The sequence below is a fragment of the Echiichthys vipera genome (genome assembly GCF_963691815.1).
Source record: "Echiichthys vipera genome assembly, chromosome: 8".
Lineage (NCBI taxonomy): Eukaryota > Metazoa > Chordata > Actinopteri > Perciformes > Trachinidae > Echiichthys > Echiichthys vipera.
In genome coordinates this window covers 722,942-738,541 of record NC_139833.1, presented here as the reverse complement: position 1 = coordinate 738,541, position 15,600 = coordinate 722,942, and the positions used below count along the sequence as shown (strand labels likewise).

At 42.7% G+C, this 15,600-nt stretch overlaps 3 protein-coding genes across 4 annotated transcripts in view; all 3 read left to right on the top strand.

Moving 5' to 3' along the window:
* The window catches only part of LOC310950057 (nucleoside diphosphate-linked moiety X motif 17-like), a gene marked incomplete at its 3' end in the record, with an annotated part of 13,500 nt that extends 12,480 nt beyond the window's left edge, over positions 1-1,020 (top strand). Inside the window, exon 8 of the mRNA XM_083917721.1 lies at positions 825-1,020. Coding sequence (XP_083773847.1) covers positions 825-1,020 — 196 coding nt within the window. The remainder of the gene's footprint in view (positions 1-824) is intronic.
* Positions 1,021-2,252: 1,232 nt separating this feature from the next.
* On the top strand, positions 2,253-9,755 carry LOC310949977 (CKLF-like MARVEL transmembrane domain-containing protein 6). Its single transcript, XM_083917615.1, has 5 exons — positions 2,253-2,310; positions 4,488-4,605; positions 6,070-6,246; positions 6,530-6,628; positions 7,339-9,755. Exons 2-5 carry the CDS (start codon positions 4,495-4,497, stop codon positions 7,513-7,515), a joined length of 564 nt encoding a protein of 187 aa, XP_083773741.1. The 5' UTR covers positions 2,253-2,310; positions 4,488-4,494; the 3' UTR covers positions 7,516-9,755.
* Positions 9,756-14,894: 5,139 nt separating this feature from the next.
* nudt17 (nudix (nucleoside diphosphate linked moiety X)-type motif 17) overlaps positions 14,895-15,600 on the top strand; it is a gene marked incomplete at its 5' end in the record, with an annotated part of 5,240 nt that continues 4,534 nt past the window's right edge. For both annotated transcript variants that reach the window (XM_083918994.1, XM_083918993.1), the window contains one exon: positions 14,895-14,969. In XM_083918994.1, coding sequence (XP_083775120.1) covers positions 14,895-14,969 — 75 coding nt within the window. The remainder of the gene's footprint in view (positions 14,970-15,600) is intronic.

The following is a 15,600-nucleotide window of genomic DNA, read 5'->3' as shown; positions in this document are numbered from 1 at the left end:
TCTCTCTCTCTCTCTCTCTCTCTCTCTCTCTCTCTCCTCTCTCTCTCTCTCTCTCTCTCTCTCTCTCTCCTCTCTCTCTCTCTCTCTCCTCTCTCTCTCTCTCTCTCTCTCTCCTTCTCTCTCTCTCTCCCTCTCTCTCTCTCTCTCTCTCTCTCTCCTTCTCTCTCTCTCTCCCTCTCTCTCTCTCTCTCTCTCTCTCTCCTTCTCTCTCTCTCTCCCTCTCTCTCTCTCTCTCTCTCCGGTGCAGACAGATGTCCTTCTCTCTCTCTCTCTCTCTCTCTCTCTCTCCTTCTCTCTCTCTCTCTCTCTCTCTCCTTCTCTCCCTCTCTCCGGTGCAGACAGATGTCCGTCTTCTCTCTCTCTCTCTCCCTCTCTTCCTCTCTCCGGTGCAGACAGATGTCCTTCTCTCTCTCTGTCTCTCTCCTTCTCTCCCTCTCTCCGGTGCAGACAGATGTCCGTCCTCAGCAGAGCTGGGTCTGTCTGTCGTTCCTGTCTGTTATAGTGAAGGTGTTCGTTGCCACGGTGACTCTACGGGGGATCTGTTGTGTCTGTAAATCATGAATCAGTCACAGAGTTTAAATCTTTACCTGCTCTGTGACGTGTCCTGAGATCACTGCTGTTAGGATTCGACACTGTAAATAAAACTGAACTGAATTGAAGTGACACAGGAAGTTCCCAGACCCTGACTTCCTGTGCGTGGCGTTCCAATGACGTCACGTAGCTTCCACACGCTCTCAGCTTGTGTGACGGGTGCGTGCGTCCTGGTCTGGTTCATCCGTGGAGTCTCTGTGTGTTGTTACGTCTCTGCGCTCTGCTCCCTTAAGCTCCTCCCCCACGGGCGCCAGAGGACGTTGGAGCTGCCCTGACCTTACTGAGGTGAAGCTTAGAGGGGTTCCCAGCCCCCTTCAGAGGGGCTCGTTGGTCGTCCGCTCCGCTCCTTCAGCGCTTGTCATCGGAGCTTCACACGCCGCTGACACGCCGCTGACACCACACGGGTCCGGGCAGCAGCCGTGTTGGTGAAGCCGTGTTTGGAAACGAGGTTCATATGTTATAGTTGTAGTAATAATAAAAAATAAATAATACATAAAAAACATATTTCTTTTGTAAATGTGTATTAAAATGAAAGTGTCACATTTCCGCAGCCCCTGAACGCACCTCAGTCAGAAGCTCAGGTGTCGTATTTTCTGAACGGTCCACAAACGCAACATAACGGTTTTCCGCCCTGTGGGGCGTTCAGGGACCGAGCCAAGACTACCACAATAAAACACCATTACACCGGAAAACAGCGTGGGTAGTTTCAAAATAAAGCATAAAGTAAATCAGCTGAGGACCCGTCACTTTGTATATTTTATTTTTATTAATAATGATAATAATAATAATGCATTTATTTATAAAGCACTGTTTTAAAGACACAGTCACAAAGTTCTGGTTTTATTTTTTAATGTTTAGAAAAATTCTGACTAAACTTAAAATCCACGTTAACGTTTTTTGTTCATATTTTCTTATTTTTGCTTTTTCTTTGTTTTTATTTTTCCTGTTTGTGAAACTTAAAAAAAATATCTGAACTTATTAAAAGTTTGCTGAAAGTTTAAAATGTAACTTTATGGATGTGACTTTTTTGTTCTTGTAGAAAATAAAAAGTTGAAAATCCAAATCATTGTTTTTTTTACACAGAAGAGAATTTTTTATTTTTTAATTCTGTAATTTTTCCCTTTGAAAGTTTTTCTGTTCTGATAAAAACTGAAAGGACTTGTTTTTATTTAATTTAATTTAATTTAAATAATATTTTTAAATGTTGAAATATTTTTTTTAAGTTTTCTTGTTAGAATTGAATAAAAATTTGTGTTAAATTGTTAAAATGTTAAATGTTAAAATTTAGTATTAATTGTTTTAAATGTTGAAATATTTTTTATTAATATATCCTGGGTTTTTATTTATTTAATTTAATGTAATGTATTAATCCTTTTGAATGTCGACATAGTTATTTTTAGTATTCTTGGTTTAAATTAAATTAAATTAATTAATTTAATAACACACATTTAATTTCATTTATTTTATTTTATTTAATAATTGTTTTAAATGTTTAAAAGCTTGTTTTATTAATTTATCCTGGGTAATTGATTTAATTTAATGTATTAATTAATTTGAATGTTGAAACAGTTGATTTAGATCTCCTTGGTCATTTAAACCCTTTTAATGTGGAAGGCTGTAAACCGGAAGCTCGTCCGCTTCCGTTTGACTTGACAAAATAAAGCTGCGTAAATGCGGAAGTGACAGAAACAACAAAGTCTGGGTCGCAGCTGAAACTTGGTGAGTTTGTTCTTCACTTTAACTTTTCTCCCGTTTTTATTCTTTGTTCTTTTCTCTCATTTAACTTCCGGTGGTTTCGTGTTTCGGGTCCAACTCTTCTTCCGTTAAAGTCACTTCCGCTCACCTGCGGAGGAAAAACACGTTAATTTACCGTTTAACGCGTTTTTTTTACAGGAAAACGAAACTTTATTAAAAAATGTTCGATTTATATTTAATTAAACACACACACACACACACACACACAGACTCTCACACACACACACACACACACACACTCTCACACACACTCTCACACATACACACACACACACACTCTCACACACAAACACACACACACTAACTGACACACACACACACACACACACGTTTACAACACACAGACACACATGTTTACAAAACACACACACACAGACACACACACACACACACTCTCACACAGACAAAGACACAACACACACACACACTCTCACTCTCTCACACACACACACACACACACACACTAACTGACACACACACACACACACACGTTTACAACACACACACACACGTTTACAACACACACACACACGTTTACAAAACACACACACACACGTTTACAAAACACACACACACACGTTTACAAAACACACACACACACACACTCTCACACACACACACACACACACACGTAAAATGCTTCATGTAAAGTTTAAAAGATGAAAAATTGGTAAATGAAATAAATTAAAATGCGGCATCATTCATGAAGTGTGTGTGTGTGTGTGTGTGTGTGTGTGTGTGTGTGTGTGTGTGTGTGTGTGTGTGTGTGTGTGTGTGTGTGTGTGTGTGTGTGTGTGTGTGTGTGTGTGTGTGTGTGTGTGTGTGTGTGTGTGTGTGTGTGTTGTAAACATGTGTGTGTGTGTGTGTGTGTGTGTGTGTTCTGTGTGTGTTGTAAACATGTCTGTGTGTGTGTGTGTTGTAAACATGTGTGTGTGTGTGTGTTTGTGTGTGTAAACATGTGTGTGTGTGTGTGTGTGTGTGTGTGTGTGTGTGTGTCTGTGTGTGTTGTAAACATGTCTGTGTGTGTGTGTGTGTTGTAAACATGTGTGTGTGTTTGTGTGTTGTAAACATGTGTGTGTGTGTTGTAAACATGTGTGTGTGTGTGTGTTGTAAACGTGTGTGTGTGTGTGTGTGTGTGTGTGTGTGTGTGTGTGTGTGTGTGTGTGTGTGTGTGTGTGTGTGTGTGTGTGTGTGTGTGTGTGTGTTTATTAAATCAGTCTTTTTCTGAACGGAGTTTTTTGTTCTGTGACAGAAACATTAAAATAATAACAATGATGATTTTAATGTTTTAATGTTTCTCACCTGCTGAACCTGAACCTGCCACAGGTGCTGCTGTTCACCTGTTCACCTGTTCACTTTCACTGTGACGCCTTCAAGCGTCTGTGCATTAATAATCATATTTAATTTATTTATCATATTTCTAACCTTGAACCTTCTTCTGTTGGCTCCACTAATAATATAAATGTTTTCAGAATAAAAGCTTCTTAATAAATTCATGTTTTCAGAATAAAAGCATCATAATAATCTCATGTTTTCAGAATAAAAGCATAATAAACTCATGTTTTCAGAATAAAAGCTTAATAAACTCATGTTTTCAGAATAAAAGCATCATAATAATCTCATGTTTTCAGAATAAAAGCATAATAAACTCATGTTTTCAGAATAAAAGCTTAATAAACTCATGTTTTCAGAATAAAAGCATCATAATAATCTCATGTTTTCAGAATAAAAGCTTCTTAATAAATTCACGTTTTCAGAATAAAAGCTTAATAAACTCATGTTTTCAGAATAAAAGCATCATAATAATCTCATGTTTTCAGAATAAAAGCATAATAAACTCATGTTTTCAGAATAAAAGCTTAATAAACTCATGTTTTCAGAATAAAAGCATCATAATAATCTCATGTTTTCAGAATAAAAGCATAATAAACTCATGTTTTCAGAATAAAAGCTTAATAAACTCATGTTTTCAGAATAAAAGCATCATAATAAACTAATGTTTTCAGAATAAAAGCTTAATAATAAACTCATGTTTTCAGAATAAAAGCTTAATAATCTCATATTTTCAGAATAAAAGCATCATAATAAACTCATATTTTCAGAATAAAAGCATCATAATAATCTCATGTGTTCTGCTTCAGCTCCATCATGACTGAAGTTTACTCCTCGACCACGGCTCCGAACCCCAAAACCTCCTGTTTCCAGGTCCCGACGGAGACTCTGGACCGGGTCCGCTGTGGCCTCAAGGTGGTCCAAGTGGTGAGTTCAAAGACCCCCGACCCCCTGTGGTGTGTTCAAAGACCCCCGACCCCCTGTGTTGTGTTCAAAGACCCCTGACCCCTCTGTGGTGCGTTCAAAGACCCCCGTCCCTCTGTGGTGCGTTCAAAGACCCCCGTCCCTCTGTGGTGTGTTCAAAGACCTCTGACCCCTCTGTGGTGCGTTCAAAGACCCCCGTCCCTCTGTGGTGCGTTCAAAGACCCCCGTCCCTCTGTGGTTTGTCAAAGACCCCCGACCCTCTGTGGTGCATTCAAAGACCCCCGACCCTCAGTGGTGCGCTCAAAGACCCCTGACCCTCTGTGGTGCGTTCAAAGACCCCCGACCCTCTGTGGTGAGTTCAAAGACCCCCGTCCCTCTGTGGTGAGTTCAAAGACCCCTGAAAGTCGGAATATTGTGACAAAAAGTCGTAAAAGTTTGAGGAAAAAAGTTGTCGATTTTGAAAAAGGCATCTTTTCGTGTGTGTGTGTGTGTGTGTGTGTGTGTGTGTGTGTGTGTGTGTGTGTGTGTGTGTGTGTGTGTGTGTGTGTGTGTGTGTGTGTGTGTGTGTGTGTGTGTGTGTGTGTGTGTGTGTGTGTGTGTGTGTGTGAGGAAGTTGCACATGTGGAAGTGAAAGTTCTGCGGGTCGACCGTTGGTGAGCAGAACGCTCACTCAGCAGATCTCAGGGGCCGCTGACCCAACGCTGCTGTTGCAACGTCCGCTCTGCACGCCGCCACAACGTCCGCTCTGCGCGCCGCCCCCACAACGTCTGCTCAGCACGCCGCCCCAGCCACACGTGTCCGGGGAGCGAGGGACGAAAAGCCGGTTTTAGTCTCTCATGGACTGGACTCTGCACGGACACGAACAGACTGTGCTGTGGATGAATGTTTGGTTTCTATTGGAACATAAAAGTTCTATTTTCAGCTCGGATTCAAACCCACGGCCTGACGTCAGCGTCTCTGTGGTTCAGGGTTTCCTCCCAAACCCAGACTTTTATAACCTGCTGTAAAGTCCACAACAGGCACGGGCTATATTTAGACCACTGAAGGAGACCGTTAAGTTTAGACCACTAAAGGAGACGGTCTGTGTAGCGTTCAAAGACCCTTGACCCTCTGTGGTGCGTTCAAAGACCCCCGACCCTCTGTGGTGAGTTCAAAGACCTCGACCCTCTGTGGTACGTTCAAAGACCCTTGACCCTCTGTGGTGAGTTCAAAGACCCCTGACCCTCTGTGGTGCGTTCAAAGACCCCTGACCCTCTGTGGTGCGTTCAAAGACCCCTGACCCTCTGTGGTGCGTTCAAAGACCTCTGACCCCGTAAAGAAAGTCGTAAAAATTTGAGGAAAAGTTGTCGATTTTGAGAAATGCATCTTTTCACGTGTGTGTGTGTGTGTGTGTGTGTGTGTGTGTGTGTGTGTGTGTGTGTGTGTGTGTCCGTGTGTCCCTGTGTGTGTGTGTGTGTGTGTGTGTAGCTCCTCTCCCTGGTGGCGTTCCTCCTGGAGGAGGTGGTCAGCAGCTGCATCAGTTGCTCTGCTCTCTACTTCTTTGAGTTCATCAGTTGCTCGTCTTTCCTCTTCACTCTGCTGCTGCTCGTCCTCCTCAGCACCAGGCTGCACAGCAGGGTGGGCCTGAGCTGCTGGCCCCGCCTGGTGAGCACCACAACAACACAACAACAACAACACAACAACACAACAACAACAACAACACAACAACAACAACACAACAACAACACAACACGTCTTCACCAGGGTGGGCCTGAGCTGCTGGCCCCGCCTGGTGAGCACAACAACAACACACTCCTCAGAACAACAACAACAACAAACACCTGTGTTGTGTGTGTATATTATCTGTGATATGTTGTTGCCATGGAGACTGTTGCCGTGTGAACCACGCTGGTGTTGAACACTTGTCTCTTCCTGTGGGGTCCTGCAGGACTTCCTGTACACCTTCATCATCGCTCTGCTCTTCCTCATCGCCTCCATCGTCTTCGCTTCAGACAACAGCGGCACGACTCTGGAGAGGAGCGCTGTGGTGAGGACGCGCCTCCTCCTTTACCTCCTTCTTTACCATCTCCACCTCCTTCTTCATCTACTTATTTATATCCTCCTCCTCTCTGACCCTCTCGTCTCCTCCTCTCCTCCTCCTCCTCTGACCTCTCGTCTCCTCCTCTCTGACCTCTCGTCTCCTCCCTCCTCCTCCTCATCTCCTCCCTCCTCTTCCTCCTCCTCCTCCTCATCTCCTCCCTCCTCCTCTCGTCTCCTCCTCCTCCTCCTCATCTCCTCCCTCCTCCCTCCTCTCGTCTCCTCCCTCCTCCTCTCTGACCCTCTCATCTCCTCCTCCTCCTCCTCCCTCCCTCCCTCCTCCTCCTCTCTGACCCTCTCATCTCCTCCTCCTCCTCCTCCTCCTCCTCCTCCTCCTCCTCCCTCCTCCTCTCCTCCTCCTCTCCTCCTCCTCCTCCTCCTCCTCCTCCTCCCTCCTCCTCCTCCCCTCCTCCTCCTCCTCCCTCCCTCCCTCCTCCTCCTCTCTGACCCTCTCATCTCCTCCCTCCCTCCTCCTCCTCCCTCCTCCTCCTCCCTCCTCCTCTCCTCCTCCTCTCCTCCTCCTCCTCCTCCTCCTCCTCCCTCCCTCCTCCTCCTCCTCCTCCTCCCCTCCTCCTCCTCTCGTCTCCTCCTCCTCCTCTCGTCTCCTCCCTCCTCCTCCTCCTCCTCCCTCCTCCTCCTCCTCCTCCCTCCCTCCTGCAGGCGTTCGGCTTCTTGGCGACGCTGACGTTCTTCGCCGACCTCGGCTGGTTCGTGAAGACTAACGGTTTTCCCTTCACGGCGGACGGGAAGCCGGAGTCCAGTAACGGCGGCGCGGTGACGGCGGACGCTTCAGCGGAGGCGGAGAAACTCAACACGCCGGCCAGCGGAGCAGAATGAGTGACATCACTGCTCCTTCAAACGTGGCGGCAGGAGGCGGAGCTTCACGCCTGGCGTCCATTTTTAATCCTGGTTTTAGTCGCGGGCGCCACGTGACGCGATCAGCTGACGGCGTTTATCACAAACACACGATGATGTTTCAACAGACACTAAATATTCTGCTGCACGTTTTTCTTTATTCAAAACCAGAAACTTTATTCACACTTTGTTTCAAGTGACGACAAAAGTTTTCACATAAAATTACGTTTGTTTTATTTTTATTGAGTCAACGACATTTAAACGACTTTAGCAGCTAACGCTAGGACGCAACAGATCCATGCAGCGTAGCTAAGTTACAGCTAGCTGGCTAACATTAGCTTCTTGCTAATGACATAGCAGCGAAACCTTAGCTGGCTAACGTTAGCTTCATCCAGACTCCTCGCCGTTTGTAAACGACTTTATCAGCTAACGTTAGTAAGCCACCTACGCAGATCCATGCAGCGTAGCTAAGTTACAGCTAGCTGGCTAATGTTAGCCTCTCGCTATTGTCAGCTCAGTGAAACCTAAGCTGGCTAACGTTAGCTTCTCTCATTTTGTTTTAATTGAGAACAAAATTCTCAGAATTTACTGAACGTTGTTGCGGTTTTTGAAATATCGCGACCTTTTGGGTCCGGACACAAAAAAACGAAAAGAAAAAAATGAATATTTTCACATAAAATTGCGTTTAGTTTCTTTTTATTTTCTTGAGTGGGTAACTCAAACGTAAACAACTGTAAACGACTTTATCAGCTAACGCTACAAAGACACTGACGCCAGATCCATGGAGCATAGCTAAGTTACAGCTAGCTGGCTAATGGTAGCTTCTTGCTAACATTAGCTCAGTGAACCTACGCTGGCTAACGTTAGCTCAGTGTAATCTAAGCTGGCTAACGTTAGCTTCTCTCATTTTGTTTTAATTGACAACAAAATTCTCATAATTCACTGAACGTTGTTGCGTTTTTTTGGACAAAAACAACTAAAAAAGAAAAAACAAAAATAACATTTATATATTTTATATATTTTTATTTGAGTCGCGGCCGCGGTTATTTCTTTCCGTTTGGTCCCTGAACGCCTCATGAAAGTCCAAATCTAGATTTTTAACTTTGTGAGGAAATAAATGAACGTGAGTTTCTGAAACTGAGATGAGAGAAAACAAAACTATACAAATAAAGTTTAAATAAAGTTTAAATAAAGTTTAAATAAAGTTTAAATAAAGTTCAGTGTGGAAGTGAAAGAGTTTAATGTTGTAAACAGATAAAAAAAAGTGTGAACTTTTAAAATGATTTTAAAAACATTTCTTCATGAACAGCAGAAGCTCGTGACGATGTTTGATCCGTTTTTATCTCAGTTTCATTCATCGTGTCCAGTTTCTCACGTGCTCTAAATTAAAGTCCATTATTTCTTTTTGAATCCGGAGAAATTTGTTGTTTCTACAGTTTCAGTTCGGACACTTTAGCTCTTTTATTTTTATTTTCTTTACGTGAGACGCAGGTTTTTTACTTCCTCTGCACCTGTTTTCTTTTGTTCCGTGAGTCGCGTCTCGTCTGCACCGGAAACATCTCCTCTTTACGCCGCGGCCACAAACCTGCACCTGCACCTGCACCGCGCACGTGCAACTTACACAGAAGGAAGCCAGGGGGCGCTCTCGTTCAGCGTGTTCCCATGGAGACGCTTCTACGATCTCTTACTCACGGTTCTGCACTAAAATGAATTGTGAAACGTTTTAGTGTTTGAATCTTTTCAGCTGTTACAACGAAACCTTTTTCCCCCGGTGCTGATAAAACACTGTTAGCTGCTAACGTTAGCTACTGTTAGCTCGCTGACGTAGCAACATCCTGTCTTGGGTGGATAACGTCGGCTGATTCATCCAGACTCCTCGCCGTTTGTAAACGACTTTATAAGCTAACGTTAGGTAGCTACCGACACAGATGCATGCAGTGTAGCTAAGTTACAGCTAGCTGGCTAATGTTAGCCTCTAGCTATTGTCAGCTCAGTGTAACCTATGCTGGCTAACGTTAGCTTCTTGCTTCACGTTCAGTCTGGACCAATCAGGTTCAGTCTGGACCAATCACGTTCAGTCTGGACCAACCAATCACGTTCAGTCTGGACCAATCACGTTCAGTCTGGACCAACCAATCACGTTCAGTCTTGACCAATCACGGTAAGTCTGGACCGACCAATCACGTTCAGTCTGGACCAATCACGTTCAGTCTGGACCAATCACGTTCAGTCTGGACCGATCACGTTCAGTCTGGACCAATCACGTTCAGTCTGGACCGACCAATCACGTTCAGTCTGGACCGATCACGTTCAGTCTGGACCAATCACGTTCAGTCTGGACCAATCACGTTCAGTCTGGACCGACCAATCACGTTCAGTCTGGACCGATCACGTTCAGTCTGGACCAATCACGTCCAGTCTGGACCAATCACGTTCAGTCTGGACCGACCGATCACGTTCAGTCTGGACCAATCACGTTCAGTCTGGACCGACCAATCACGTTCAGTCTGGACCAATCACGTTCAGTCTGATGATTATGAAGGTGGTGGTTTGTCTCGGTTCTTCCGGGACTTGAACCCCCGGTCTTTCAGGGCAGAGTCCTGAGGTTTGGACCCGTCCTCCACCCGACCCTCCTCCCTACGGGGAGTTTGGCGTCTGACGCTGCGTCCCCTGATTTCCTTCTTTGCGTAGGAGAGTTTTCCGGTACAGATCGCGTAGTGACGCAAACACGGAGCCCGCTCGTCTGACCCCTGACCTTTGACCTCTGACCTTTAACCTGTGACCTCTGACCCCTGACCTTTGACCTTTAACCCCTGACCTCTGACCTTTAACCTCTGACCTCTCTGGACCAATCCCTTCTTCTTCCTCTCGTCGTCTCCACGTGTCTGATGTTTAATGTTCTTCAGTCTTTTGTTTTTGTGTTTTTTATTTTTCATTTTTAAGTTTTTTTTAATCGTTTTTAATCTTTTTGTTTTTTTAAAATACTTTGATGAAGGAAATGATTCTGTTTTTTGTCTAATTTCAATACTTTATGATTATAAAAGATTTAAATCTGTGATTCGTTTGAAGTTGATTGTTTTTTTACTGTTAATGCTCAAAATAATTTAAAGGAATTCTTCCCCAAACACGTTTGTCTCTTTGTGGTTGTTTTGTGTCTCTTTGTGGTTGTTTTGTGTCTCTTTGTGGTTGTTTTGTGTCTCTTTGTGGTTGTTTTGTGTCTCTTTGTAGTTGTTTTGTGTCTCTTTGTAGTTGTTTGTGTCTCTTTGTGGTTGTTTTGTGTCTCTTTGTAGTTGTTTTGTGTCTCTTTGTGGTTGTTTTGTGTCTCTTTGTAGTTGTTTTGTGTCTCTTTGTGGTTGTGTTGTGTCTCTTTGTAGTTGTTTTGTGCCTCTTTGTGGTTGTTTTGTGTCTCTTTGTGGTTGTTTTGTGTCTCTTTGTAGTTGTTTTGTGTCTCTTTGTGGTTGTTTTGTGTCTCTTTGATGTTGTTTTGTGTCTCTTTGTAGTTGTTTTGTGTCTCTTTGTAGTTGTTTTGTGTCTTTGTGGTTGTTTTGTGTCTCTTTGTAGTTGTTTTGTGTCTCTTTGTGGTTGTTTTGTGTCTCTTTGTAGTTGTTTTGTGTCTTTGTAGTTGTTTTGTGTCTCTTTGTAGTTGTTTTGTGTCTCTTTGTAGTTGTTTTGTGTCTCTTTGTAGTTGTTTTGTGTCTTTGTAGTTGTTTTGTGTCTCTTTGTAGTCGTTTTGTGTCTCTTTGTAGTTGTTTTGTGTCTCTTTGTAGTTGTTTTGTGTCTTTGTAGTTGTTTTGTGTCTCTTTGTAGTTGTTTTGTGTCTCTTTGTAGTTGTTTTGTGTCTCTTTGTAGTTGTTTTGTGTCTTTGTAGTTGTTTTGTGTCTCTTTGTAGTTGTTTTGTGTCTTTGTGGTTGTTTTGTGTCTCTTTGTAGTTGTTTTGTGTCTCTTTGTAGTCGTTTTGTGTCTCTTTGTAGTTGTTTTGTGTCTCTTTGTAGTTGTTTTGTGTCTCTTTGTAGTTGTTTTGTGTCTCTTTGTGGTTGTTTTGTGTCTTTGTAGTTGTTTTGCGTCTCTTTGTAGTTGTTTTGTGATTGGGTGAAATATTCCTTCATTATTTTAACACCTTTAATCAAATGAATCCATTTTTTAAATAATATTTTTCTGCTCATGTTTGAACTTTTATTGACGGCTCGTTCAGAACGAATCCGACCTCCTGCCGTCGGTTCTTCACGTGTGTGTGAAACGTCTCCAGGTGTGTTCGGTTCCTGATGATCATGTTTTTCCTGTTTTATCGTCTGAAATTTACAATTGTGATGTTTTACTGAAGCTGATGAAGCTTAAACAAACATTTATAATCCAACAAAAGTGTCAAACAGCTGAAGAAGCTCACGACGTAATAACGACGTAATAAAGACGTAGTGATGACGTAATAATGACATCATCACTACCTAATGATGACGTCATCGACACATGAATGAATGATGAAGGTTTGTCTGGATTCCTGCTTCTGTCTCTGATCTGCACCCAGACACGTTTTAATCCCCAGATTAAGTTTTAATCTGAGGATTAAAACTTAAAATAAAGTGAAACATGAAAAAGTTCGAACACAAACTTCAGATTTGATCCGAACTTTGAACGAAGGAAGAAGAAATCTGCGTTTTTTCATTTCCAGTGACGTTTGAATCAGAATCACACAGATTAATAATCAGATTAATAATCAGATTAATAACTTTATATATTAATAACTGATCATTGAAAACACTGGAAACGTGTCGATCTTCTTAAATATCAGAAATATTTTCTTATTTTAATCCATAAATCTCTTTTTTATCCACGTGATCGACGTCGTGTTCAAGTCAAGAAAATAAAAGTTTTTGTAATAAATTTTATATATTTTATATTTTTTTCATCTTTTCTGTAGAAACACTTTTGTTTTTCATCCAAACGCGTTTAAAACAAACTTTCTCTGATACGATCTTTTTATTTTTCTGTCCTGTAATAAAAACAAGTTTTCAAGAAATAAATGTTTGTTTTTTATTAATATTCTTTATTTTATTCACACGTTTGAATCTTTGTTACAGGTTAAAGTGATTTTAGTTCATTTTCTCCTGTGAATCAAAAATAAAATATATTAAATAAACATGAATCATAAATGAACACGTCTTTAAATGCACCAATTATTTTAATACATCAAATTTGACACAGTTAAATTTATGTTTTAAGGAGCTTTTTATTTATTTATTTACCTTTTTATTAATTTCCTGTTAATTTACTTTACTTTTTAATTTCCCATTAATTTATTTATTTTACTGATGTTTTAAATTTTCCAGTTAAAACATTTAAAGAGAGAGTTTTAAGGAAGACTCTGATCCAGAGTCTCAGGGGACCAGCTCCAGCCTCTGGTCCTGGATCAGGTCTCAGGGGCAGCAGCTCCAGCCTCTGATCCTGGATCAGGTCTCAGGGTCAGCAGCTCCAGCCTCTGATCCTGGATCAGGTCTCAGGGGCAGCAGCTCCAGCCTCTGGTCCTGGATCAGGTCTCAGGGGCAGCAGCTCCAGCCTCTGATCCTGGATCAGGTCTCAGGGGCAGCAGCTCCAGCCTCTGGTCCTGGATCAGGTCTCAGGGGCAGCAGCTCCAGCCTCTGATCCTGGATCAGGTCTCAGGGGCAGCAGCTCCAGCCTCTGATCCTGGATCAGGTCTCAGGGGCAGCAGCTCCAGCCTCTGATCCTGGATCAGGTCTCAGGGGCAGCAGCTCCAGCCTCTGATCCTGGATCAGGTCTCGGGGGCAGCAGCTCCAGCCTCTGATCCTGGATCAGGTCTCAGGGGCAGCAGCTCCAGCCTCTGGTCCTGGATCAGGTCTCAGGGGCAGCAGCTCCAGCCTCTGATCCTGGATCAGGTCTCAGGGGCAGCAGCTCCAGCAGGGACCCCAAACTTCCCTTTCCCGGGCCTCATTAACCAGCTCTAACTGGGGGATCCTGAGGCGTTCCCAGGCCAGTGTGGAGATCTAATCTCTCCACCTGGTCCTGGGTCTTCCCCGAGGCCTCCTCCCAGCTGGACGTGCCTGGAACACCTCCCTAGGGAGGCGCCCAGGGTTCATCCAGACCAGATGATTAATATTATTAATCATAATTGTAATTAATTATTATAATAGAAAAACAACACATCCATAAACGCAAATTCACCGATAAGAATCTGTGTTTTATTGTTTTTAATAAAGAGGATCAAGAAAGAAGCTTTTTATTTAAACTTTATTTTATTTTTTATTATTGACACTTTTTATTTTACTTATTTTTATTTATTCTTCTCTCTCGTGTCTTTTGTTCTTATATTCACGTTTGTATTATTAAGAATTTTCCTATAAGTTTATTTTATTTTTAAATCAAGTTGTTTTAAATAATACATTTAATTTTTTTTTAAAAAGCGGAGTTCCTGAAGGTTTCATGCTCTTATTTTGAAGTGGTGCGGAAGTTGTTACCCGGGCGCACACCGGTGACGTCAGCTGTTGCTGGCTGCTCTCTGCCGGTAGGTTTCTCCCGCTGTGAGCTGCGGTTCCATCGTTTCCACCGTTTCCACCGTTTTACCGTGTTTATTTCAACCGTTTCAGACCGGAAGTGAACTTATAAAGCTGCGGAAGTAAAAACGGAAACGGTTTTTGTTCCCGCCAAAATATAATTAACATTTTATAACCGTTAAATAAACCGTTACCTTAAAGTTAGCGTGTTAGCTAACAGTTAGCGTGTTAGCATGATGCTAACGGCTCCTGTTTGATAGTAAATGAACTTTGACTCAAACTTAAGTTCAGCAGATTTAATAACTTTTAAATAAAGAAAGACAATATTTAAATAATAAACATCATTTTCAGTATCAGACAGTTTTTGACCTTTGAAATAAAATCAAATAAATACGAAAATAAACATTGGTCAGTGTCATTTTTGAGCTTTTAAATAATTAAATAAAAAAATCTTAATAAACATGTTCAGTATCAGACAATTGTTGAACAATAAATAAATAATAATAATAATATAAATATGTAAATAAAGATCATGTTCAGTATCAGAAAGTTGTGGAGTATTAAATAAAGAAAAAAATAATATAAATATGTAAATAAACATGTTGGTCTCTGTGGTGCAGGTCTGGGCGTCATGGATAAATAAATATTAATAATAATAATAATATAAACATGTTGTTGGTCTCTGTGGTGCAGGTCTGGGCGTCATGGATAAATAAATATTAATAATAATATTAATAATATAAACATGTGCTGGTCCCTGTGGTGCAGGTCTGGATGTCATGGATAAATAAATAATAATATTAATAATAATAATAATATAAACATGTTGTTGGTCCCTGTGGTGCAGGTCTGGACGTCATGGACAGAGTTCGGAGGATCCTGGTTCATGTTCTGAAAGAAGGAGCTGCTGCACAACGAGCGCCGTTCCTCCAGGTCACTCACTTTATCATGTTTATATATATATATATATAAGTTATTATGACCTTTAATAAAGATCTGACACATTTATTATATTTATATACATATTTATATATATTTATATTTATATACACTGGGGTCGGGGCGCTGCTGCACGGGGGGGGGGGGGGCAGTGAGGGTTAGGGGCCTGGAGGGTCCAGACCCGGGCAGCAGAGGCTCTGGGGACGTGGAGCGTCTCCTCTCTGTGGGGGAAGGAGCCGGAGCTTGTGAGGGAGGTGGAGCTCCCAGTTAGATCTGGGGGGGCTCACCTCCACACACAGTCTGGATCTGGGGGGGGCTCACCTCCACACACAGTCTGGATCTGGGGGGGCTCACCTCCACACACAGTCTGGATCTGGGGGGGCTCACCTCCACACACAGTCTGGATCTGGGGGGGGGCTCACCTCCACACACAGTCTGGATCTGGGGGGGCTCACCTCCACACACAGTCTGGATCTGGGGGGGCTCACCTCCACACACAGTCTGGATCTGGGGGGGGCTCACCTCCACACACAGTCTGGATCTGGGGGGGGGCTCACCTCCACACACAGTCTGGATCTGGGGGGGGGCTCACCTCCACACACAGTCTGGATCTGGGGGGGGCTCA